Raw genomic sequence first — 23,561 nt, 5'->3', positions numbered from 1 at the left:
TTCAATTTAAAAGTATTTTCAAGACATGCATTGATCTGACGCAGACATGTCAGACACACAACCACATGATGTGGCAACCCCACGTACTACACACTGTTGGCCAGCTGCGGCAGTATTAGTATTATACTTTAAACCTTTCAAACATTACAGAATTAACGATTGTATTTGCTGTAGATGAACTAACACTATATTAAAATGTTAAGCATATGGAGAATCAGGTCCTCGGTTGTTCCTTTGGTTCTGTGATGAAGCACTATTTTAAAAAGGTAACAACAACTAACTAAAAAGACAGAGTTGCAGAATCTCAGGTTTGAGTATAGTAAATGATTTACTCGTTACTGTAATTATTAGAACTGATCTGAAAACAACTCATTTTAGATCTACAAAACCAACCATGTCATTTGTCCGAAAAGGTCACAGATGAAATGATGACATTTCAGTCACGTCCGTGTTACAACGATGATGATAATATCACAATCAGTTTTCACTTTGTGATGTCGATGATAAAGTGCATTTTTCAATTTCTTCTGAAGACATAATTGTTGCTATTAATAACATAATCAAGCACGAGTCACTCAACGTGCTTTGAGGGAAATTGAGGACTATATTGCATACAGTAATATATCACATAACCAGTTGGTTGATTATAAGGCAACTATTCATTTACATTTTTACTTCTAATATTTACACATTAACATACTTCTGTGTTAACATTCCAAAAGATTAATCTGCATTTTAGGGGGCAGATTCCTGCTGTATTATATATTATATGTATTATATAGGGCTGCAGATGTCCTCGAGTTTTCACACACAGTAGCTACTCGTGCATGTTGGTGTAACTTTGAAGTGTTTTTTCTTGAAGCTCCTCTTCTCTGTGTGGTTTCAGAAGTGCATTCAGAGCAAAGGCCGTAACAGCACCGATAGTGTGTGTCCGCCATCAAGGGAATTTACTGAGCAGAGTATGACAGCATCCATAAATCATGAGTGGTGGGGTTTGGTGACCCCCGCTACCTTGGAGAGGCTATTGAGGGAGTCCTCCGCTCCCTTCAGCATGCCGCTGGGCCTCTCCTCTTGAGAGAGGAGCAGCTTCCTGTGCAGGCTGAGCAGAGCCGAGAGCTGGGACGCACTGGTGCCGGCGCAGGCAGAGCTTAGGACCTCGGACATCGCAGCGACAGCATGGCAGCTCTGGGGGAAAAAAAACAGAAGATGAAGGAGGGCGCTGTTGGTAATAGCAGGAATTATAGTGGGTGATGATACCGCGAGGAATGCAAGGGACTGTGATGTGCACAGAGACACCTGTAGGTGTCCTACATGCATCATATGGACAACTGTTTCATACGATGTACTCTATGTGCAACGTCCTACAGAAACGAGACTCGGGCACATATGATCTGATGCACAATACCTGAAACAGGGCAAGGTATTGACCTGACGCTGCAGGGTCAGACTGGCCATGACACTCCAACATGTTGAGAGAGGCATCAGCCAGGATGGAGGAGGGCAGCTTGTGTTGGAGGCACAGGCTGACGGCCTCAGCCAATGCCTTACTGGCCTGTGCCAACAGCTGCTGGGCTCTACGCCTCCTCCGCTGCGAAGAGGAAATCACACACACACAAAATGCAGGCATCAGTAAGTCTGTGTAATCAATCAATCAAACAGGTAAGGGTTATGTCACCCTCACCCTGTAATCATCCCTCCTCATCATACTGGCTGTTAAAGGATTCTTTCATGAATCGTCTCTAATGTGAGTGATTGATATAGTTTGTGACAGGAGAAAAGAACATCCACAGTCGTCTTTTCCTATAAAAATACATTCCTTTGTTCAGCTGAAGCTAATATCACGCTTACTACTGGCTGAAGAGTGCTTTCCTGTTAGCGTGGACAGCAGTTCTTTCTTGAGCTGAGGGGGAGGGATATTACCACAAACAGGGAATCTTTTCAAAGACTGTAACTTAATTTGTCTTACTCAGACTACTGAAGCCTCATATTAGCTTCTATTATGTTGTAGAGTGCATTTTTTACACAGAGCAAAGACTGTGTGTTTTGTTGCCCATCTCTTGAACTGGATTTACAACAGGAAGTGAGCTCTTCACATCCAGTATGGACAAGAGGAACAATTGCAGCAAGACTTGAAAAACTTCTCCTTTTGGTCCAACTCCAAAAAATAACTATTTCCTGTAATCTTTCAATTTAGCCATCTACCCACTGCTGGGTTATGTTGGTTTTTTCACATCTCATAGACCTCTCATGCGCTCTCAGTGATATATCTACATCAAGACTGAACTTTGCATTTCCAACTTGCATAATATGAAAGTGGAAGTTATTTTTCTAACCTAGCTTAAAAACATTTTTAGCTGGAGCGGAACTGTTTCTGAATTAGGGCCGTTGTAGGGAAGTAAAACATAATAATCCAGAGCCAGGAGGAGGATAATGTTCAGAGAAAAGTTTTCTGGGATTAAAGTCGGAAATTTACAAGAACAACACTGAGAACATTCAAAAGAAAAGAACCTATTTGAGTTATTTTCTTGTAAATTTTCCCTTGCTCAGTTTTTCTTTTCTTTAACCCTATAACGGCCATAATATGCCGTAATAGTTATTCATACTTAAATATATTTCAGTGGTTGAATATCTTTCGTTGAAACTGAGAGGACAATTAAATATTGTATTGGTATGTTTTTTTAACCCCTCTAAAGACCTCTCTTGCATCATCAACCAGGTGTTATTAATGCTTTGCTTTCACATTTGTAGGTAAAAGGCACAGACTATTTCACATATTTATGTTTACATAAGGCTAGAAGGTTCTATGCTAGTTTACAGCAGAACACATCACCTGATTAAAGCTGTCTGTGGAGGTATTCATCTCATGTTGATACGATCCAAATGATACATTACATTTTGTTTCATCGATCTCCATACAGACAGCCAAGTCAAGACTCGACCTTTCAACATTACTTCTTGAATCTAACTCAATATTCCAAAATGTTGCCACATAAATAATATATTCGAGGCTTATTTTATGTGGACAGTAGATCTCTCTGCGCAGACTTTCAATATGAGAGCGCCCAGAAAGTTACCTCCGGGGGATTTGAGATGTGAGGCTCAGTATGAAGACCTGAGATTAGAGATGAGTCAGAAGGGATGGGGTCACTTGTCAGGAGGTATGTACCTGCAGCTCAGCACTTTTGGCAGAGGTCACCCTCGCCTCTCGTCTGATTGATTCTCCGTCTTTCTCCGAGTTCTCCTCCTCCGCGGAAACGGCTTTGGGGTCGGACCAGGCCTCCTCCTGCACAAAGTTATTTCAAGATCACAGAACAATGAGCGTGATTAGTGCCAAATCCCCTCATGATCACAAACCATAAAGACCTGAACTTCTCCGTCCGCAATTATGTAAGCTGACATCAATCCCTCTAATCACTATAAGCTATAAGCAACTTTTTCCAGGTTATTTCTCCGTTGGTGTGTATGTGGATGCATCAGGATTCCCCAAAAAATGGGAAATAAATCCTGCGAATAAAATCCCCCAGAGATTTATATGACAGCCTGTTGTTTGTTTCTGGTATGTTGTTTTTGTGGTCACAACATTTCTGAAGGCATAAACAGCCTGGAGCAGAGTTACCTAATAAAAGGACAAAAAAGATTTTGTGTTTTACTCTAAAAGCATCATCGGGTGCAGGCAGAGATGTCAGGAAATAAATACCAGGTATGGCAGCTGATGAGGTCACATGACTACAGTTATATGTTTCTTCCTTACACCTTTTTTTAGGAATCTATTCCGTGCTATAAAGTTCTTAATAAGGCAACTTCTCAAATCAAAAGATTAGGATCATCTTTGGTCCCCAGACATTACATTACATTACATTACAGTCATTTAGCAGACGCTTTTATCCAAAGCGACTTACAATAAGTGTATTCAACATCGGTATTCAAGAGAACTACTAGTCACCAGAAGTCATAAGTGCATCTCCTTTTTTAAACAAGCATCTCGGAGCATAAACCAGAGCCAACGTACAGTGCAGAAACAAACTAATACAATAAGTGCAACAAAATAGTATGAATACAATAAGTGCTGAGTGGAAGGCTCAGGGTAGTACTTTTTGAAGAGGTGAGTTTTCAGCCTGCGCCGAAAGATGGGCAGCGACTCCACTGTCCTGACGTCAGTGGGGAGTTCATTCCACCACTGTGGGGCCAGGACAGAAAACAGCCATGACCGGGTCGATCGGCCGCAGGGACCTCTGAGCGACGGGGCAACCAATCGCCCCGAGGCAGCAGAGCGAAGAAGTTGGGCGGGGGTGTAGGGTTTGACCATGGCCTGGAGATAGGAAGGAGCTGTTCCTTTCACTGCCCTGTAGGCTAGCAACAGAGTCTTAAACTGGATGCGAGCTCTTACAGGTAGCCAGTGTAGAGAACGGAGAAGGGACGTTGTGTGGGAGAACTTGGGGCGATTGAACACCAGGCGAGCTGCAGCTTTCTGGACAAGCTCCAGAGGTCTGATGGCCGACGCCGGGGCTCCGGCATGTAGTGAGTTGCAGTAGTCCAGGCGGGAGATGACCTGGATGAGCACCAGCGCCGTCTCGTCAGTGAGGAAGGGGCGAATCCTCCTAATGTTGTAGAGCAGGAGTCTGTAGGAGCGTGTAACCGATGCCATGTTTGCTGAGAATGACAGTTGGTCATCCAGGGTCACACCCAGGTTCCTCGCAGTCCGAGTTGGCGTCACCACGGTATCGTCAACGGTATCGTCCGATCCAAGAGATGTATTTCAATGGTGACAAACTGGCGAATTTAAATATATTGTTCTGTGTTTCAATTTCAAATCTCTTCATTGCATTTCCTGATACTCCCTGTGATTCTTTACATCTATCAGATCACATAAAACACCTCTCTGCACCAGACATACTGTACGTGTACATTTATATACATGAACATTTGTGTTGTCTACAGTACCTGTTCATGTCTGACCCAGCGAGCACACAGGTACATGGGGTCCTCCTGCACAGCTAGCAGTCGGAGGTATTTTCCCATCAGACTCAGGCAGAAAGCTCTGGCCTGCATGTTGTCCGGGTAGTGAGAGCTGACCGCAGTCAGCTGGCCCAGGACCACCTGCCCCAAGGTACTGCCCACACTCAGCCATTCCTGGACAAGACCCAAGGGAGTTACGGTCACGTGAGGAGATGGATGGAGGACAGGCGATGTTCTTACCTGTGCTATCATACGACAAACACAAACCTCGCTACATTTCACTGGACGCATTGACTGACTGACGTTCAGGACTTGGCTGAACAGAAACCCCATAATGGAAGCAAATACTAACACATGTTTAATGTACTTTTTTTTTTTTTAGAGTGGAAGGAGGCGCGGTGCCTGTGGAGGAAATATGAAGCCCTTGAGCAAGGCAACCCCAACTGTCCGGTGAGGCTGCCCCGTCGCTCTGACTAACATCTCTCCATACATTCATGCATGTGTACAAATCCTGTTCTGGCCTGCGGCAGCACACCACAAATAACGTCTGAGAAATATGTTAAAAATACTTTTAAGACAATTTTACACAACTTCATCTCAACAGCTTTTTTACATGCCTGAACAAAAACAATCTATCCAGACTGTAAAGAACTCAGCTGCCAGGCTTTTACCCAGAAGGAAGAGACGTGATCACATCCCTCTTGTCTGAGCTTTTAAGATTTTACAGGTTACTTTATTGTCTCTTCGTGATATCTTTCCCTGCTAGATCTCTAACCTCTTAGCACCGTACGCGCCAGGACATACTTTTACTTTCCTTTTGACTGTTCCAGAGGCCCGGCTGTAAACCAAAGGGGACAGAGCGATTGCAGTCAAGGCCTCGAGTCTCTGCAACGATCGGCACGAGAAAAATCAGGTCGGCCGAGTCAGTGATCTCCTCTAGGATACGAAACTTTCATCGGAAAGCCTTCCCTGATTTTACTTGTGTTATAGTTTACTTTGAACCGTCGGAAATATTACCTTTCTCTACACTATATATTTTTTTATACATCAAATGTTTTTTTTCATTGCCTAATTTATGACTTGTCTGTTTAACTCTGCTGCCTTTGTGAAGCACTTTGTAAAATAGATTTTGAAATGTGATTATTATTATTAGATTAGAGGAGTCACGAGAGTGTATGCTTACCATTGACCCGTGGCTACTTTTCCTAAACCCAGCACTCTAGTAAGGAATCCTAAATGAATATTCCAAATCGAGGCAAAACACTCCAAACAGCTTAAATCCTGGGCGGTGGTGTCCCAGACAAACACACCGGTGGGGAGCTGTCTTGGAGTGATGGCTTGTTGCTGCACTTGTTTGGTTATGACAGTGATTAATAATACATAACTGCTAATCAAGCACTTCATGCGGTTATTTAAAAGCACACCAGGGCTGTGTGAGAGACGCTAAACAATCACTGTAGTGTGTTGGTTAGCCACAACAGATTTGCTCACGTGTGGTCACAGATGAGGGCAGCCTGGTGTTACATTGCATGTTAGTGTCCCCAAGTGGCAATGATACGCAGCTGACCTTCTAACCTCTACAGTGAGCTGGACTTCATTCACATGGATCTTAAACATGTTGATGTTTAGAGTCATACTTTGTAATGCAATGCTCTTAAAGTGTTTTAAATCGTTTTGAACAACAAAGGAGTTCTCTGAGTTCTTAGGTGTAAGCTTTATTTCTGAGTAGGATGAACTAATTGTTGTTGTTGATCTTTTTACTTGGTGATGATAAAAAGATAAAATAATGACTTATTCTTTCAAATAACATGCTACACCCTCATAATAAAAATGACCAGTTAATGCAACAGTTTGTTGCCGTAAAAGAGCTTTAGCATAATCTGTTCTTTTGCTACATTAATTGATGTTATAGCACTAGAATAGAGTAGGTCGTAACGGAGACCTGAGGTGCTTCTGTACCGACTAACCTGTTCTATGGAGTTGGGCTCAGGTGGGCAGCGTGTGAACTCCTCCAGCGCTATCTCAGCAGAGGTTTTCCTCTGGCGGGCCAGAGCTCGGCGTGTCGTCTCAGCACAGTGCTCCTCCAGCACGGCCAGACTAAACTCTGCCAGGGCCAGTTGCAGACGCAGCAGCCTCCGCGCGGCTGCCAGTGACACTCCAGGACTCTGGCAAAGGATGAAAGCAGCGGCGTAAAAAACTCAAGGAAGTCAAGTTTAAATGACAAAGAAAAACTCCACAGAAGTCCATCTGCTTCCCTGTTTAAATGAAATCAGAAGCACCTTCACTTTAGGATATTAGAAAGTCTGACTTGGAAACAATTGTTCTCAAGCGGCGGGTTAGGGTGCAGGAGAGGGCTGTGACCATGAGCTCACAGACAAACAGCAAACTTAGGCAAGCAGTATTGTGAGACATGGCGAATGAGAAACTTGGGCTGAGGTTTGAATGGGATGGAAAACCACGAACTTAAACCAAATTGAACATGGAACAAAAGCTAGCACATGACCCTCATGAAAATGAATAAATGAGCATGATTCCAGTGATCCCAGCTGTGGTCTCTTGTTTCCAATGTAGGTTGGATATTAAGACTTAATGGGCCAGCAGCGCCATCTGCTGACAGGACACTCACTGCTACAACCCAGCCTCCAGTGGGAAACATCCACAGACTCTTGTACTGATGGGATCCACAGACTCTTGTACTGATGGGACGTTTGCATCTTTTGCTCTGTTAAGGATCCACTTCTTCATCGCTTTCCTGGTTTCCTTGCCTTCTCAACACTCTCTTTCCGTGCCAACCTTTGACCCCTGACCATCAACGCATCGTCTGGTCCGAGGACCTCAATGTAGAGATAAAGACTGAGGATCGGCAGTCGGTTTTGAAACGTGTCCACAACGTGAAGCACCTCACCGAGTCCACTGGTCTAATACTACTGTGGCAATGATGAATATGAATAATGATAAATGTCACCTATGCTAATCTCACCCACGTGTTTCGGCCTCATCTCTATTTTTGGAAGTCTGTCTTTTTTGACTCACTCTCAGCCATCACATCTGCTAACATCCACCATCACATGTTGTAGTTTTTCTCTCACCCCTCTCATTAACATTGCATAAAGGACGCCCTAGAAAACATGCAGGGGTTTTGTATTGTTGCTGTGGTTTTTGGTGCTGAAAATCCCTTTAAAAAAAACAAACAAACAAAAACATCCACAGACGAAAAAAAACTCAAAAGCATGATTTCGCAGTAGATCTGAGAGTTGTTTGATCCACCTTTCATTCAGGATTCCATCAGCATGTAAGTCAATGCTGCAGCAGCCGGTGTTATGCCGGGCCGTCTCTGGCTTGGAAGCCCTCAGATAACCCCGTCTGTGTGACAGCTTGTGTTAGTGTCTGGATAAAGCGGGATTCGTGCGACCCATCTGATGTTGACAAGAAGCAGTGATGGAGGCTTTACCTGTCTTGAGTCGGAATATCTCTGAGATATGAACAGCAATACACACAACAGGGCCTTAATGACCTCATGCAGCTGCTTAATTGTGATTCGGTTAATTAGACTCCTTTGGAAATGAGACGCGCAGAGCACAAACAAAGCCTTGCGCTCTGTTATTTAGCCACAAAAAGGGTTTTTCACAGGAGAATCCTTTCTTCTCTCAACGCTGACAAACACGCTCGTATACTCCTCTAAATAGGATCAAACATTTTGCCGTCTGCACATGTCCTTAATGGGCCAGCAGTTTTAGCCAGAACTCAGCTTCGGAGCTGGAGAGTAACAGCCGAGCAAACCCACAGTTGTTCAAAGCTCATTTTTTTAATTTTTACAATGAGTAATGCCTCCGTCCTCTGGTGCTGGTGTTCATCTTCAGCCACATTCTCTGCTGATCAGTGTCATCAAAAGAACGTTAAGTAGAGTGGCCGGTTAAGAGTGTGGATGACAGAAGACGCAGTGTTTTTCTGAAGGTGTGAGGGATGAAATGCCCCGCGAGGTTTTTCTAAAGGACATCGTCACAATAAAAAAAATGGATTTTCAACGAACGTGCATGCACTTTATTTACCTCCTCCTGTGGGGGGAGCAGCGTCTGAGCATTCAGCGCCACATGTTCCTGCTCTGTCACAGCCAGCTGCATTTGGGAGAGGCCATCGAGCAGGAAGCGCTGTTCGTCTTCTGTGTGAGCAGTACGGCTGGCTAGGATTCTGCAGAGAGATATTGTGACGGGTGAACACAGATGGAAACGTACGGTTGTGTGAGTGAGACAAACGTAGTCAAACAGAGTATATGAGCGCAGACTGAGCCTCATGTATGAACAACTTATATGATCGGATTTGTTCTTATGTGGATACTACGAGTGATTTAAAAACTTAGTGGCATTCACTAATTTCATGATACTTTGATTTTTCTCTTCGGTAAAAATGAAATTCTTGTGGTCAGAAAGTGGTCAGTCCCTAAAATCATATTCCCCAATATCAATACATTAAAAATGACATTAAAAATCAACTAAATTATGTATAAATAATATTCTGTTGACCATTTTATCATCATCATCATTGCTTCACAATTTACTGAGAGGTTTGTTAGATTTTGCCAGCGTATCTCAGCTCAGCAGCATAAGCTGCAGAAGCCCTGAGAGGCAAAAGAAAAACATTGTGGTGATCCATTCAGTCTGATCTACATTGTCTTCTCCTCTGTGTTTATGACTTAACAACAGGTGGGAAGAAAAAGTTTTGCAAGGAGAGAAACTAAGTTTTGGGAAGTGATTTTTCTAAATGTTTCTTCTTGTACTGCCTGTTTCAGCCACAAGAGGGTGAAAGCATACTTTTCTAGGTAAGTTTTAACTAATGTTCTTGCATGAGACCCATTGTGTTTGAGTCTGGTGTAGGTGTAATAGTCGTATGAAATAACTGTTATGTGCTGACTTTCAAGATTTAACTCTCAAAGCTATCTACATGCACTCAAGTAAGACTAAACATGGTATTTGCATACGGCGTTTTGTACGGCTCCAGACTGACTCACCTCAGACCATGTGCGTACTCCACATGCGTCTCCGCTGCGTGTTCTTTGTAGCCGAGTTTAGTGAAACCACTGGCACACTCTCCGAGTGTGTCACAGGCGGCCATCAGCCTCTGCACAACCTCGTTGCTTAATCTCTTTCCGGGTTCACTGCCACCAAGGGCACGTATACATTCAATGGCTCCCCTGGAACACAACGAAACACACCCCATAGGATCAGGATTTACATTCCTTTCTCCCATATCTTGTGCCTCTGAACAGGAAGGCCTGCAAATAAAGCATATTTCTACTAGTGCAGCTTAAAAATGATTTAAAAAATCCAAAATAAAAAGGACAACACAGAGGGGTGATTTGTGATGACCACAGACGTTTGGGGTTACCTCATCTCTAATGAGGTGATCAAGAAAGTGATTCCTGGGGCTCGGTTTACCCGCTGCTCCAGAACCAGCTTCAGAGCCACACAGCCTTGTTTTATAATCTGTTCAGCCTGCGAAAGAAAAAAGGCATGATGGGAAAAGTATTCAAGGTAATTGTTTCGTAGAGGGTTTTAAGAAGCTTGTGTTTCTATACCTTGGTGTGTGCGTCTTGCTCTCCCTGGCCCACTACAGCTCTGAGCTTGGTGAGGGTGAGCTGGTACCAGAACTCCTCATCCCCACCCAGAGCGCTGGCTTTGTCCAGCAGGATCAAAGCCTGCCCAAAGTTCTGCTCTTCACAAGCCAGAGTGGCCAGACTGAGCAGACTTCTAGCCACTGCTTTCAGGTCTCTGAGCTCCTGGACAGAGGGGGAAATGAGTAATCGTTATAGATGAATGGAAAACAGAAAACTCAGTTACTAGATTTTAGCCTGGAAACAGGAGTTTAGTTGGGTGGTGTTACAAAATCTGGGCAAAACTCAAGATTCATTTACTTAAATAAAGATGAAATGACATTTAACTCTATCTTTGTTGTTATTTGATAACCGCTAATAAATAAAACTATTTGTATAAGGGCAAGTACAAATTGACTCTGATCCCCTTGAAGTGAGAAAAAAACAAAAAAACAAAACGTTGAACCAAGGTAGTAATGTTGTTTTACAGAATTCTATGTGAGCAAGAGTGAAAGGTCAGATTCGCAAACTGCGATCTTCTTCTGTTTTAACTCACCAGGGCCACAGAGTGGGCCTCTGCCAGGAGCTGCCTGGCTGGTTGACGGAGCCCGATGCTGAGGCAAACCTCAGCTTTGTCCAGCCAGATGTCCTGAGCACACACATCACTCCTCGGTCGCCCAAAGCCAGCCATTCCACCCACCTCCACCGTCTGAAAAATCACCACAATAGACTATTCACTTTTTATTGATTTAAATGGGAAAGACATACTGTATATAAGTGCAAAAACACACAAGCATCCACACCACCATGGGAAAGAATGGAAGCAACAGAAAAGAAATATTATAAAAGAACTATACCATAGCCAATCTCCATCAATATAAGTCACCTGTGAGCGATTGCTAACAACCCTCTAAGAAGTGATACAACTAGAATAAGTCAAACGTTGTTCATGTTCATAGTCATTTCTTTGAGTTTATTTGAAGCAGAATTGAAAACATCGATATATCTACTTTGTAAGAAGCACCTGATTGGAAGCTTTGTGAAGGCCTCTTCTCTCCTGTGACAAAGCCATCACTTTGTGGCACCTGGAACCATGAACATGAGATCACACGTCATTTAAGCAAAGTGTACAAGCAATAAATCTGTACGGCCGTGTTGTCTTACCCCATCTGTTCTTGTTCTTGGATTTTACTCAGATTCAGGAGCTTCTCCTGATACGGTGAATGTGTCTCCAAACCCAGCTGACTACAGCGCCTCACAATTCTAATTGGGGGAGAAGAAAGAGCCACAAGAGACATAAAAAGTCACTTCATTATTTCTGAAAGTAACTCATTCGGCTATGAGTTGATTCTGGGTTTGGACGGTTGACTGTAAATAAAGCAAGTTTGACTTTAGTCAAATCATTATCTTGTAATGGCACACAATTCAATTAAAGTAAATATATATAATATATTTAAAAACTTGTATGATTTAGCATTGCACTTCGATAACATTTTCAAACTTGCAATGTTCAGTTAAGAAAAAGGATCGAAATCGATGCAGCATAACCAGAGATACCAGGTTTTTAATTCAATGCATTCCTCTTCCCTGTCAAAACCTGGCCTCTAGATTACCCACAATGCAACTGGACTGCGGACAGATCGGTTGGAGTGTGATCGGGTGTGTATTTCCTCTCACATGCAGTACTACTCCCAAAGGACTTTAACATGTAAGAGCTGTGGAGTTTCCCCGTTTAACTCCCCAGTGTTCTTACCTCAGTCGGTAGAGGTCGGAGAGGCTCCTCCTATCCAAAAGGTCATGAGCGATGGTCTCAGCAAGATGCATGATGGGCAGCGTCAGGTGGTCGAGTGAGAGGGAGTGGAGCTCCTTTTCCAGCAGGTCGAGATAAAACAGGCTTTGAGTCTGCAGCCAAACAACATATATAAAAAGATAAATAAAAATCATATTCTTACGGGCATAGCCGAAAAATGTTACATATGTATACTATCCGGTGCTTTATCAGAACAGGAAGTGTCTCAACACATACTTCCATCCCATTTTGGTGGTACAACACATATTGATTTCAGAATGCTGAAGTTTCAACCTCTTATAACATCAGAATGTGACCCACAGAGATCAATAAATGCACTTCCTCTTCACCAACAAATAACAGCATCTTAGAGCGACATTGACACCAAGTGGATGTTTTTTTTCCCAGCTACACCATTAGTTCTATACAACCAGCAGCTACAATCCCTGCTATGCTGAAAACCAGACTGAAATGAGGGACAACACCATACCCGGTATAGTGATGACACTGAGAGACCTGCCTGCTTTGTAATGCTGTGTGCATTGATGCAGTGGGGCTGAGTGTTGGTTCTGAAGATGAGCCGGGCCTGTTCAGGACAGACGTAGCGAGCCCAGTCCTGTGGCGTGGAAGGAAGCTCCTGATCCAAGACAACGGCTTTATGTCTCTCTTCTGCAGGGGTAGGCTGGTCGAAACAGATTATTTTGATATATTAAACGGTAAATGACTGTTATTGACAAACTAGTAAAGCAATCGCTTTATCATTCGAAGGTAAATACCTAGGGCTTTACACTAAGCCGTGTAAAACAACGACATTCAAAATGAAGTTTGAGCAATAAGACTTACAGCTTTCCCTTTTCTGCCCTTGGCTTTGTCCCTTTTGGATGAAGCAGAGGTCGGAGGCTGGCTCTTTGCCATCTCATTGGAAATCTCCCAAACTACCGCCATGGACACCTGGAGTGACAGACGGTGCACACATGCGCACGCTCCACACAACTTAAACATTCGACTATGCATTTGAACAACAGCCTCATCGTCCACATTGTCAGAGTTAGAGACGCACTACCTGCCATATCCGCAGCACAAAGACACAGGCTCTGAGCAGGTTAAGCTGGTGCTCAGGTGAAGTCCTGTCCGCCATGACAGCGAGCAGTGCGTGTGCTCGTACCAAGCTGTCGAGGCGCCGCACATCCTTCAGATCCGACAAACTTTCCGTCAATAACACGCCCCGTACTCCCACCAGGGACTCGCCTTCCACTGAGCTCAGATCCTGTTTTTTGGAGTCGTCCTCTAGAGGAAAAATAACATGAAAGATTAACTGTGACAAAGAGTTTAACAGATGTGTAGAATAATCTGGAAGTATAATTGCACAGCATCATTAGCGGCCATTACACTAAGAATAACAAATGAAGCTAACAATGCAGAGGCACATATCTCTGTAATTAGTTTCCACTTGTTCTGTTATTTGGGTGTTCAGTTGGTCTCTCAGGGAATAGTTAATGGGGCTCATAGCAGGAGAGTACAAAGGACCTCTCACGGTCTTTTAAATAGCGCTACACTATGCTCACATGGGAGGTTGAGAAATCTGCTTCTTTGTCTGGTCAGTTTCTTTTCCTCTGAAGAATAATTGCTTTGTTTAATGTTTACACAATCTAAATGAGGGTACAAATTGCTGATGCAATTATCAAAAAGCTGTGGCACAGCTCCTTTCTGGATCAGACGGATCAGATGTTACTGCTCAGACTAACACTGTGTTGCCCACATGGGTCCCTCAAGGGGAATTCTGAAAATCTGTTCCTGTAGATTTTAAGAGTACACGGTAGCATAATTAACACAACTAACTGGTCAGTCACACAGTTGTGATACAATGAACAAGATGAGTCGATGCGTTCTACCTGATCCTTCTGCCTGTTCACTTTCCAAGTGTAGAAGGATGTCTATGGCCCACTGGACCTGGTGTTGGGCATCGGCTTCGGGGAAGTTGTGACAGTACAACCACTCTCCAAACTCCAGCAGAAGGCTGACCTTCTGCCACGGAGTCTCTTCACTCTGTTCACAAACACAAAAGTCAATCAAATCAAAAGTTGTTGTTTTTTCCATGTTGTGTTTGTTTAATAGTTGACAGGAAACAGTCCTTTATGTGGCCTGGAGCTTGGGATGAAGTGACGTCTTTAGATGGTAGAAAGGATTTATTTCATCCTAAGCCGAACTCTTACCCTAACCTTTAATTTATCCCCAATTGAGAGGCTCTCCTCCTGTATTCCAAGGGACAACTTGGAAACACAGTCACACTGACGTAGTGGCTCCACATGATGGTGCTAGAGACTTAGATAAAAATGTTACCTTTGCTCAGTGCCAAAAGACACAATAAATAAAAGGAATAACTTTAAGACTAGACTTCTCCATTATGACAGATTCCAACATGATCTATCTGCATTAATCTGCTGACGTACCAGGTTTAAGTAATTATACAGATATGGTGCCAGAACATTACCGACAGAGAGGTGATGGACTTCTGGTAGCAGGTGAGCTGCTGGGTTATGTTGCCAGCACACAGTGCCACCCGGTGCCACATTAGTGAACAGCACGGCTCTCCTTCGTCTTGTAACTTCTGCATGTCCGTCAGTACGCTTTTCCCCTGTTGAGCTTTGAGCAGTATTCTGTGTTTCAGCAGCGGTCTGGTAAAACACAGAGGACAATACCATATGTTTCTGTCAGTCTCGTATCCTTTCCCTCCCCTGTGTGTTATTTCTTCTTTTCTGTGTTTTTTACTCACAGCCGGTGTCTGGTGCGAGGCATGTCTCTGATAGCTCGGTCCAGCAGCTGCAGAGCACTTTTCCAGTCGGTTTTATCGATGTGGATGTGGAGCAACAGACTGTATATGGCTGCTCTCAGGGCGAGGTCCTCTTCATCTGCTCACATGCATAGATACACAGGAATTCTGTTCAGATGTTTGATCCGTGTTGTCATGTAAGTGTGTGTTCACAACGCCATTATCAGCGTAGATCTAAGAAACTCAGCTCTCCCAGATAGCCCATCCAAATGCAAATGTCACAGCTTCAAAAAAAAAAAGCGTAATTGTTTATTGTGGAATGAATATAAATAATAGATGGAACAAGAAATTGTTAGAGTAGACCAGGTACATAGGCGGTCAATCAGATTCCTAGCAGGAAGCAGAACAAAACATGAAGCCATCTGAAAATGACCAAACAGAGATTTCACAACTGAGCCCTGTCGGGGTTCTTCTACCACTCACCTGTTGCTTCATGCTTAGAACTCCCAAGAGGCAGTGCTGTCAAGGTGAGCGAGCCTTTCACTTTGCCCTGCTTCTGAAATAAAAAGGGAAAGGATTAACACTTAAGTCGCTACAGCAGGAGAGTTCTGCTGGTGCTGGTGGGTGTTTGGTCGTACTCAAAGCTCACTGACGTATAACATAAATTGCTATCTGACTATCATCCTGCCCCCTTATCTGTCATCATTCTGAATCCTCAAATGAGCCGTTAATTATGGATGTGAAGTCATTTTTGCATTGGAAGGCGTGTTTATCCTCCTGGCTGGATCGCTGTCCATAGGCGTCATTTGGGAGACGCTTTTTTTTTTTCCCCCCACACTTCTGCCCTCAAGAAAATGTGTTTCATCAATTAAAGATGACTGAGCAAGTTAAAGAACTGTGCTGCCTATTTTACTCAGCTTTAGAGCAACCAAACTGAAGTTGTTGGAAAGAAAATAGCAGAACATGAAAGGTCAGTTTGTCTGTCATTCAATCCTTGTTTTGCTCACTTGTTATTCATTTTGATGCTAGTGCTTCTTTTTGGCAGAGCTTTCGCCCTGTCAGCAGCTGGCATGACTAAAAAATGTAAAGTGTCGGGAAAGACTTGTCTGATGCCGGGGCTGGAGCATTTCAGCAGAGGGGCAGACTCTGTGTTGTTGGTTTCCCTTGTTGCTGTGCTGTGCTGTGCTGTGTATGTATGTATGTATGTATGTATGTATGTATGTATGTATGTATGTATATATATATATATATACACACACACACACACACACACACACACACACACACACACACACACATTGAAATGTAACCTTTGTGAAACAATTTCAAACTTTGATGTTTATCTGGAGGGTCAATTTGTGTGGGGATGTACAATTTTTGTCTTCAACATGTCGTCAGTTTTGTGCCTTTATATAGTAAATGATCATTTTTGCCATTTTTTGCAAATACCTGGGGGGGGGTCCAAACCAACATGGAAACAATGTATATGGGTTAGAGTGAATGAGTAAATATTACTAATGAAGGGTCCATACGTTTGCATGCTTGATGTTGGTGTTAACCAGAGCAGTCAGGATCTTCTCCAGGGGCTCTTGGAGCTGCCATCTTTCCCCAGGAGACTGAGTCAGGGGTAGACATGTGTTCCAGTAATGCCTGGCAGCTGCCACACACAACGCTGGATCCTCAGCCTTCTCTGCATCGCTATGGACACAAGAAGATAGCCAACACATGTAAGGTTTAGAAAGGTTTCGAGTAAGAGGAACTTTTTTTTAAACTTTTATGGCTGCCCATGGCTTTATTCGATACATAATGTGACTGTAAACAGCACCTGACACTGGACAGAAGCACCTTCATAGCCTCCCTGTAGGTGTGTAGATCTCCACTGGACTCGTGGACTAAACTCAAACCTCGCAAACAAGCGGCACTGCTCAGCAGTTCGTTCACCGCAGGCAGGCCGTACCTAGGGATATGAGGAAATGCATTAGCTGCCAATCAAAGTCAAATCAATCAAAATGAAAAAAATAAATATGACATGCCCTAAATATATGTGAAACTTTGCATACTTCGCAACTTCAAAAAAGGAAAGCAACGCTTGCTCATCAACTGCAATACTCTTGTATATGCACAAGATGTCACTTCCTCCTCAGAGAGCTTTGGAAGCACAAATCTCAACCACTCCTAACACCCACTCATAGTGCTTTCCGTAACCGAGCACACACATGTTGTCTCTCTCTCTCTTTTTTTTTTAAAAGAGTTGGAAAACAACAGATCTACCCCGGGCATTTCTAAAATTGTCTTATTGTGTAAATCAATTGTAATCAGCCAACTACACTTACAAAACACAGGGCATGGCGCTGAGGCTCTTTGCTGCTGCTTCTTCCAGCTGCAGAGCACGCTCGGTGCAGCGCAGCACCAAGCTGTGGTCCTTAGCATGGTGGCAGCAGGCAGCCAGCTGGCACCACACCTGCAACTCCACCACGGCGTCAGTCCAGCTGCATTCAGACGCCATGCTCACCAGCTTTCAGGCGAGGAGAGAGGTGAGAGGGGAGGGGAGTGAATGGGAGGAGGAAGAGGAGGAGGAGAGGAGGGTGATGAGGGAAAAGAGGGGGAAGATTGAGAGAGAGAAAAGGGAGGGTGAGAAAAGACGAGGGGCAATTAAATGTGAGAGAATGAAAATATGGGAGGGGGGAAAAGTAATGCAGGGAGGGAATGGAGAAAATTGGGAGGAGAGAGTAAAAGGGGGAAAGGCAAAGAGTGTGATGGAAGACAAAAAGCAGAACAGGGAGGGAAAAGACAGGAGGCGGTAAGCAGAGGAGTTGAGTCAAAAAAGTAAAGACAAGCATGAGAAAAAGAAGGACGAGTACGGAGTGAAGGTGTGGAGCAAATTTTGGAGGTAGTCAGGGGATGGAGGGAAAGGTAGACAAGGAGTGAGGTGAGTGATTAGAGGTACACAGGAAATGAAACATTAGAAGGAAGAAGATTAAAGGAGAGAAGTGGAGAGAAAAAAAGAAAAGGAAGGACAAGAGGGTGATGGAAAAAAGAAATGTATAGAATTCAAAAGACGAGAGGAAGGAGTGAATGATAATGGGGAGGAAAGGAAGGAGGAGAGACAAGGAGACGTGGACGGATAAGAGACAAAAGATAAAACATGTGGAAAAAGGTCAAAGGGCGTCAAGAAGAAGGATTCTCCACAGAGTTACAAAGTTTAGACCCAACTAAAGCACTATTATGGAGGCAGCTGCAGTAGTTTTGAAGATATTGACACATGATGAGATGCAGACAGGGTCTGTGTGCACACGGGCCACCTCGCCATCTGTTGTCCCCATCTGGGCAACAGCTACTGTAGAGAAAACCGTGAGCAGAGACGTATGTACCGACGGGAGACCGGGAACACAGAACTCCCCATGCCTCAGGTTCCTGTTGCACTGGAGCATCTCCACTGCAACCAGCACGCGCGTCATCGCCGACACCTCCTCGTTCTCACACTGCAAAGACGGGGAAGAAAACAATGCACGCTGAGCAACGCGGTCCCCTGCTGAACACACACCAATCCTATATGTTTAATTATAGAAAATACAGATACATGTATTATTATTCGCTTATAAATCATACATGAAGCTGCAGTGGGATTATCATATTGCATGTTTCCTGACCTCAGTTGATAATGTATGACTTGCTATTGTGTGGAAAATGAGTTAATGAAGGATTTATATAAACGCTGCACTTATTAATTTGCAATGCGAGAAACAAACCTTGTGTAGCTGTGACTCAAAGCACATCAGGCTGAAGCGACTGATGCAGAGCAGCAAATTCTTGGCTGACAAACAGTCAAAGGATTGTGGTGACTGTGGTGAGCTGACAAATTGTATAAGCGCTTTCCCCAACATTTCTGTCCCCGCTGTGGAGCCGCACAATCAAGAAATATGGCATACGGAGATGATCGCAGTCCAGCGGATACAATGCTGTAATATGGAAATAGCACCTACCGCATCAAAAAGATGAATAAAAATGTCATCAGCTACAATAGCATAAGCCCATTAAAGAAGAACCATAATGTAATACAGGATACATTATGCATGTGACGTGATTATGTTATGACAACAGTCTCAGCGAGTATTCACTCTTCTTTACATTTCACATTTTTTTGTGTTGGACAACAAAAGCTTTCAAAACAGATTTTTTTTAAATCTCAGACATAGTATACATAGGGATACCATCCCCTCCAAGAAATAAAAAATAAATAAGTTCACAAACATTGCAATACTGACGGGTTTCTGTTGTTTTTCTTGGACATTATCAGCTGGAGCAGCAAAGCCGGGTTAAAGCCATTCACCGCAGCAAAGTGCAGCTGCAGGCCTGCCCCGTCCCAGACTACCGCTCACGCACTCACAGCAAGACAACAACAATGTACTGGAGATGGGGAGAGGATGAGGTCGTCGATGAGGATATGGTTCATAACGGTGGAGAGCAGTGAAAGTGAAAGGTGCTCTAGCTCGATCAAAGTGTTCCAGTTGTAACGCATTGTGTAACGAGTGCCGTGAGTTTTCTGCTCTGAGCCTTTTGGGTTTACTTGTTTTTAAACACGTTCCAGGACTCATGTGGTCTACTTGTCCATGTTTTACTCCCTTCTCTCGTATTTGAGGATATTATTTAGCAATAGTCACAACAGTTTGGTGTGGTACCATTGTTTTCTCAAAGTATCGGCTATTAGTCTGTGAATTAACATTAAAAATGTTCTGCATCGTTTGGATTATTGTGTTTATAAATAGCTTTCAATTTATAACTAATTTGAAGTTATTCCATTTATTTCAAATACATACAAGTTATCTTTTCGATCCCATCGATACAGCGTTCTTTAAAACTCCATCATATTGGCCCAAGAGTGGAAATATGGTCACTTCTGGTTTAAATTGACAGAAAAGGATTCGGCATCCTGAATAACGCCCGAAACGCACTCCAGTATTGTTCAAATCAGCAAAGTAATTGCTGAAATACAGATGATTATGCTAATTCATGTGAATAATGCCAATTATGCAAACTGCCCAACATATGCAAGTTAGCATCCAGCAGCTTCTAAATGCTGGGGACCCATACTGTACATTTCTAACATAAAACCTCGGGGTATATTGGGCTCTTTAGACTGGCATGTGGACTAATTTAGGAAGTCAAAGCTCAAACTTAGTAATGATTCATGAATACTGTAACTGGTGCAACCCAATCCTGGACTACAATGTAATGAACTAGGGTCCCCACTCTTCTCTAGAGATCCTGTTCCAGGACTTTGTCAGTGATGATCTAGCTGTTATGACAGACAGGGATTGCACCACACACTAATATGTTCCTCTCTGTGGAAGGTAGATTTAAAAGACGTGCAGTCTATGGCTAGAACTTGCCATCCATCAAAATGATCTCCTACAGGCTGAGCAATGATGACACATCATAGACCAGCCAGCAGAGAATGGTACCTCATCTTTAGTGTCCATCTTTGAGCCAATCTCCTGCTGCAGCAGCCTCCTGACCTGCACCCACGTGGCCACCACCCGTTTCCTTGCTGCGATGGGGGCGGCCTCCCCTGGGGTGTTACAGGTGGACATGCGAAGGCCGAAGTCACACAGCTGGGAGGAAGTGTAGAAAACGACAATGAGCTTGCATTGGTGCGGTATTAGCAGCCTGAGAAGCTCAATAAGTAGAACACGACATTAACAGTGAGGATGCTGCATGATCCTGAATGACATTTAAAATGTAAATGTGAATCATAGTGTCTGTCAAATACCATACATTATTCTATGTATCTATAAGAAGCCTTTCTGTAGCCAGAGGCCCTCTGCCAGCCTGCCAGCTGCAGGCACGGCCAACATACACGAAAGAGTTCAGTTCAGGCTATTTACATAAAATGCATCGGAAAGGATCACTTTTTTTTATCTTTCCAGCAAAGAGGAAACAGACGCGATGGAATTGAGTTAATAATTCACTGATAAAGTGCCTTTCATCTGGAGTTAGAGCCGATATTCATGGTGGATCATTTGAATAGAAAAGGAGAACGGAAACAGGGCTCGACTGGCAACTGCAGCTCATACAGAGAGCAGAGACATGAGACGAGACACAGTCACGGGAGCGACATGTGTGTTAAGCTATGAAGGGGATAACAAACTGTATATCTTCCTGATGCTATGTTCACACTACGAGCGACAAAGCGTCTGGCTACATTGTCGCCGTTGAAGTGTCTCTCAAGTGCTTGTTGACGTAGTTCTGGCGTAAAATAGCTCTGAGAACCGGCTAACGGTTTGTTTTTCTTCCATTTTATTTTTACGACGGAACGGAACAGGAATTGTGGGTAGATAAAACCTTAAGTTACAGTTACAGTCTTGTCTGTTTTGGTGAACCCACTTACCTTTTTAGCATAATAATACTGGACCTATGGGCTGAATTACAGAACATTCCAGGTGATGGATTTATATGAAGCTTACTAGCCAGTCACACTTGATGGAGGATGACATGAAGTGTGATAGCTCCAAAATAACATGGAAAAACAGGTCAGGATAATTCATAAAATTAAGAGAGAACATTCGGAAGGTTGAAAGTGAGCTGCACTGTTTCCCCTTCCCTTGCCTTGGGGGTTCATTGCAGCCATCATTGTGCCAACATTGCACAACAGCCTTTGAATGATGTTTTAGACGTCTATTATTTACTTGTTATTAGGAGAGTAATTCGCCACTTCACAAAAAAACATTCGACACATTCTATAATAAGGTCAGAAAATGGAGGGTAGAACTTTGCCGTCCTGGGAACAGCTGATTTTTACGGCAAGCTGACAAGTGGTATTAGTGTTATAGCTGACCCGTTTACATTTATTTCTCCCCACGAAAGTCATCTCTCAAATATATAATGCAACACTATCAGCCAATAGGCATCAGACGATTAATCTGCCATCATCCAAACTATCGTTCTTATATTGGCCAATAAAAGTCCACTATCGGCCCACCTCTAGTTTGAAACTTTAAAAAGAGTCGACAGTGTGGAAAACGTTTCATACATATCTGCACAAAAGATTACAACTTGGAGTTTCTGAACACGTCTCGCAAAGATTCAGCAAATTCCATTCAGAGATTATGCACGCACTCCTTTCTGCTATTTTGTGAGATTCTGATCCGTTCTTAAGCTTTGAATGATGGAATTCTTTGTTTTCACAGTGGAGAGATCAGAGAGGGAAAAACAAAAAGCAGCTCAAGCCACCGCAATCAGCCTGGGAGGGTCAATCGTGTTCACTTCAACAGAATGCAACAAATCAAACTTCAAACCCAAAATATTTTGCTTTACTTTACTTTGTGATGTATGGACATGTAGGAGCCAGAAAGACTGGGGCCCGTGTCGTCATGATTACATGATACCTCGAGAGTTCTAAACCCTCTAGAACTCATTGATTGTTCTTTACCATTTCATTAATTATGTATCTGCTACAGAGGTTTTTGGACAGAATTAGTGACTGCACAATAACCACTGGAGTCTGAACAGATAGTTGTAAGTAGTTCTCTATGTTGATAGGCTTCTGAATCTATATGCAGATATGGTGATGTCATTAATTGTTTTGCAAATGAATGCGGATTTAATGAGTGTTAATAGAAATGTAAGAGAGGACATTTTGATGCAAATTTATAGTGATGTGTGCAACATTTATGCAAATGTGTTGCGACATAGGAGGTTTATATCCAACTTTGGTTATCATTTTATAATAACATACGGAGCCTTTGCACATGTTGGCAACAAAGGCACTTTTATTGGTTAGTTTAAAAGGATATTTTATGAGATCGAAGACTAATTCTTCAATAATGTCACTGAAAATTAACAAAACCGAATGTCAGTGTTTGTCACAAACGCTTCCATGGTACTGATTATTAAATCTACTCGTAGAAACATTTTGTCACACTCACTCACTCACTCACACACACACACACATTAGCAGCATCGCACTCCCACACACCGACATACCTCAGATGCCTTACGGACATCCTGAAGGGCAGCAGGGTCTAAGAAAGCCCCGTGGGCACTGGCAGCCTTCTCCTGTCTGTTTCTACCCTCGTCTCCTGGCGGGGCTTGCTCGGCGCTGTCTGGTCCGCACAGAGGCTGAATCAATCCCCGGGCCACAGCATCACAGAGCAGCACGAACAGAGTGCGGTTCCTGAAGAAATACAATAACGAGAATGCTCCAAACTGACATCATCTGGAGAAAAACAAGGACGGGAGTTTGGGCTTACAGGCCAAAGCATACTGTAGTCCTTCTGAAAGTAAAAAAAAAAAAAACGCACCACAGATTTGGACAGCTAGATGTATGATATCACTTAATCCCAACATTCAAGTAATTATTTCTATGCCCAAGGACAGCTTGGTGCGTTTCCATGAACATTCACTGCTTCTTCTTACAGCCAGAAACTAGAGCCGAGCTTAAAGCGCATGTTTTTCTGAGA

At 43.3% G+C, this 23,561-nt stretch overlaps 1 protein-coding gene across 1 annotated transcript in view; it reads right to left on the bottom strand.

Annotated features, from left to right (window-relative positions):
• The window catches only part of cfap46 (cilia and flagella associated protein 46), a 92,822-nt gene that overhangs the window by 37,021 nt on the left and 32,240 nt on the right, over window positions 1-23,561 (bottom strand). The window contains exons 18-43 of the mRNA XM_031874690.1: window positions 23,086-23,275; window positions 20,565-20,714; window positions 18,474-18,584; window positions 17,436-17,617; window positions 16,928-17,059; window positions 16,635-16,800; window positions 15,586-15,658; window positions 15,106-15,241; window positions 14,824-15,007; window positions 14,225-14,378; window positions 13,396-13,619; window positions 13,176-13,283; window positions 12,853-13,014; window positions 12,297-12,445; window positions 11,708-11,806; window positions 11,568-11,628; window positions 11,100-11,252; window positions 10,529-10,729; window positions 10,339-10,445; window positions 9,962-10,144; window positions 9,006-9,144; window positions 6,924-7,121; window positions 4,942-5,130; window positions 3,167-3,283; window positions 1,406-1,588; window positions 1,012-1,185 (exon numbers count right to left, since the gene is read on the bottom strand). Of these exons, the coding sequence (XP_031730550.1) occupies window positions 1,012-1,185; window positions 1,406-1,588; window positions 3,167-3,283; window positions 4,942-5,130; window positions 6,924-7,121; window positions 9,006-9,144; window positions 9,962-10,144; window positions 10,339-10,445; window positions 10,529-10,729; window positions 11,100-11,252; window positions 11,568-11,628; window positions 11,708-11,806; window positions 12,297-12,445; window positions 12,853-13,014; window positions 13,176-13,283; window positions 13,396-13,619; window positions 14,225-14,378; window positions 14,824-15,007; window positions 15,106-15,241; window positions 15,586-15,658; window positions 16,635-16,800; window positions 16,928-17,059; window positions 17,436-17,617; window positions 18,474-18,584; window positions 20,565-20,714; window positions 23,086-23,275 (3,925 nt within the window). The remainder of the gene's footprint in view (window positions 1-1,011; window positions 1,186-1,405; window positions 1,589-3,166; window positions 3,284-4,941; window positions 5,131-6,923; window positions 7,122-9,005; window positions 9,145-9,961; window positions 10,145-10,338; window positions 10,446-10,528; window positions 10,730-11,099; window positions 11,253-11,567; window positions 11,629-11,707; window positions 11,807-12,296; window positions 12,446-12,852; window positions 13,015-13,175; window positions 13,284-13,395; window positions 13,620-14,224; window positions 14,379-14,823; window positions 15,008-15,105; window positions 15,242-15,585; window positions 15,659-16,634; window positions 16,801-16,927; window positions 17,060-17,435; window positions 17,618-18,473; window positions 18,585-20,564; window positions 20,715-23,085; window positions 23,276-23,561) is intronic.

This window comes from Anarrhichthys ocellatus, unplaced genomic scaffold (assembly GCF_004355925.1).
Source record: "Anarrhichthys ocellatus isolate YVR2014 unplaced genomic scaffold, GSC_Weel_1.0 scaffold3, whole genome shotgun sequence".
Lineage (NCBI taxonomy): Eukaryota > Metazoa > Chordata > Actinopteri > Perciformes > Anarhichadidae > Anarrhichthys > Anarrhichthys ocellatus.
Note: the sequence above shows the minus strand (reverse complement) of the source record. Positions and strands in the feature narration are given on the sequence as shown.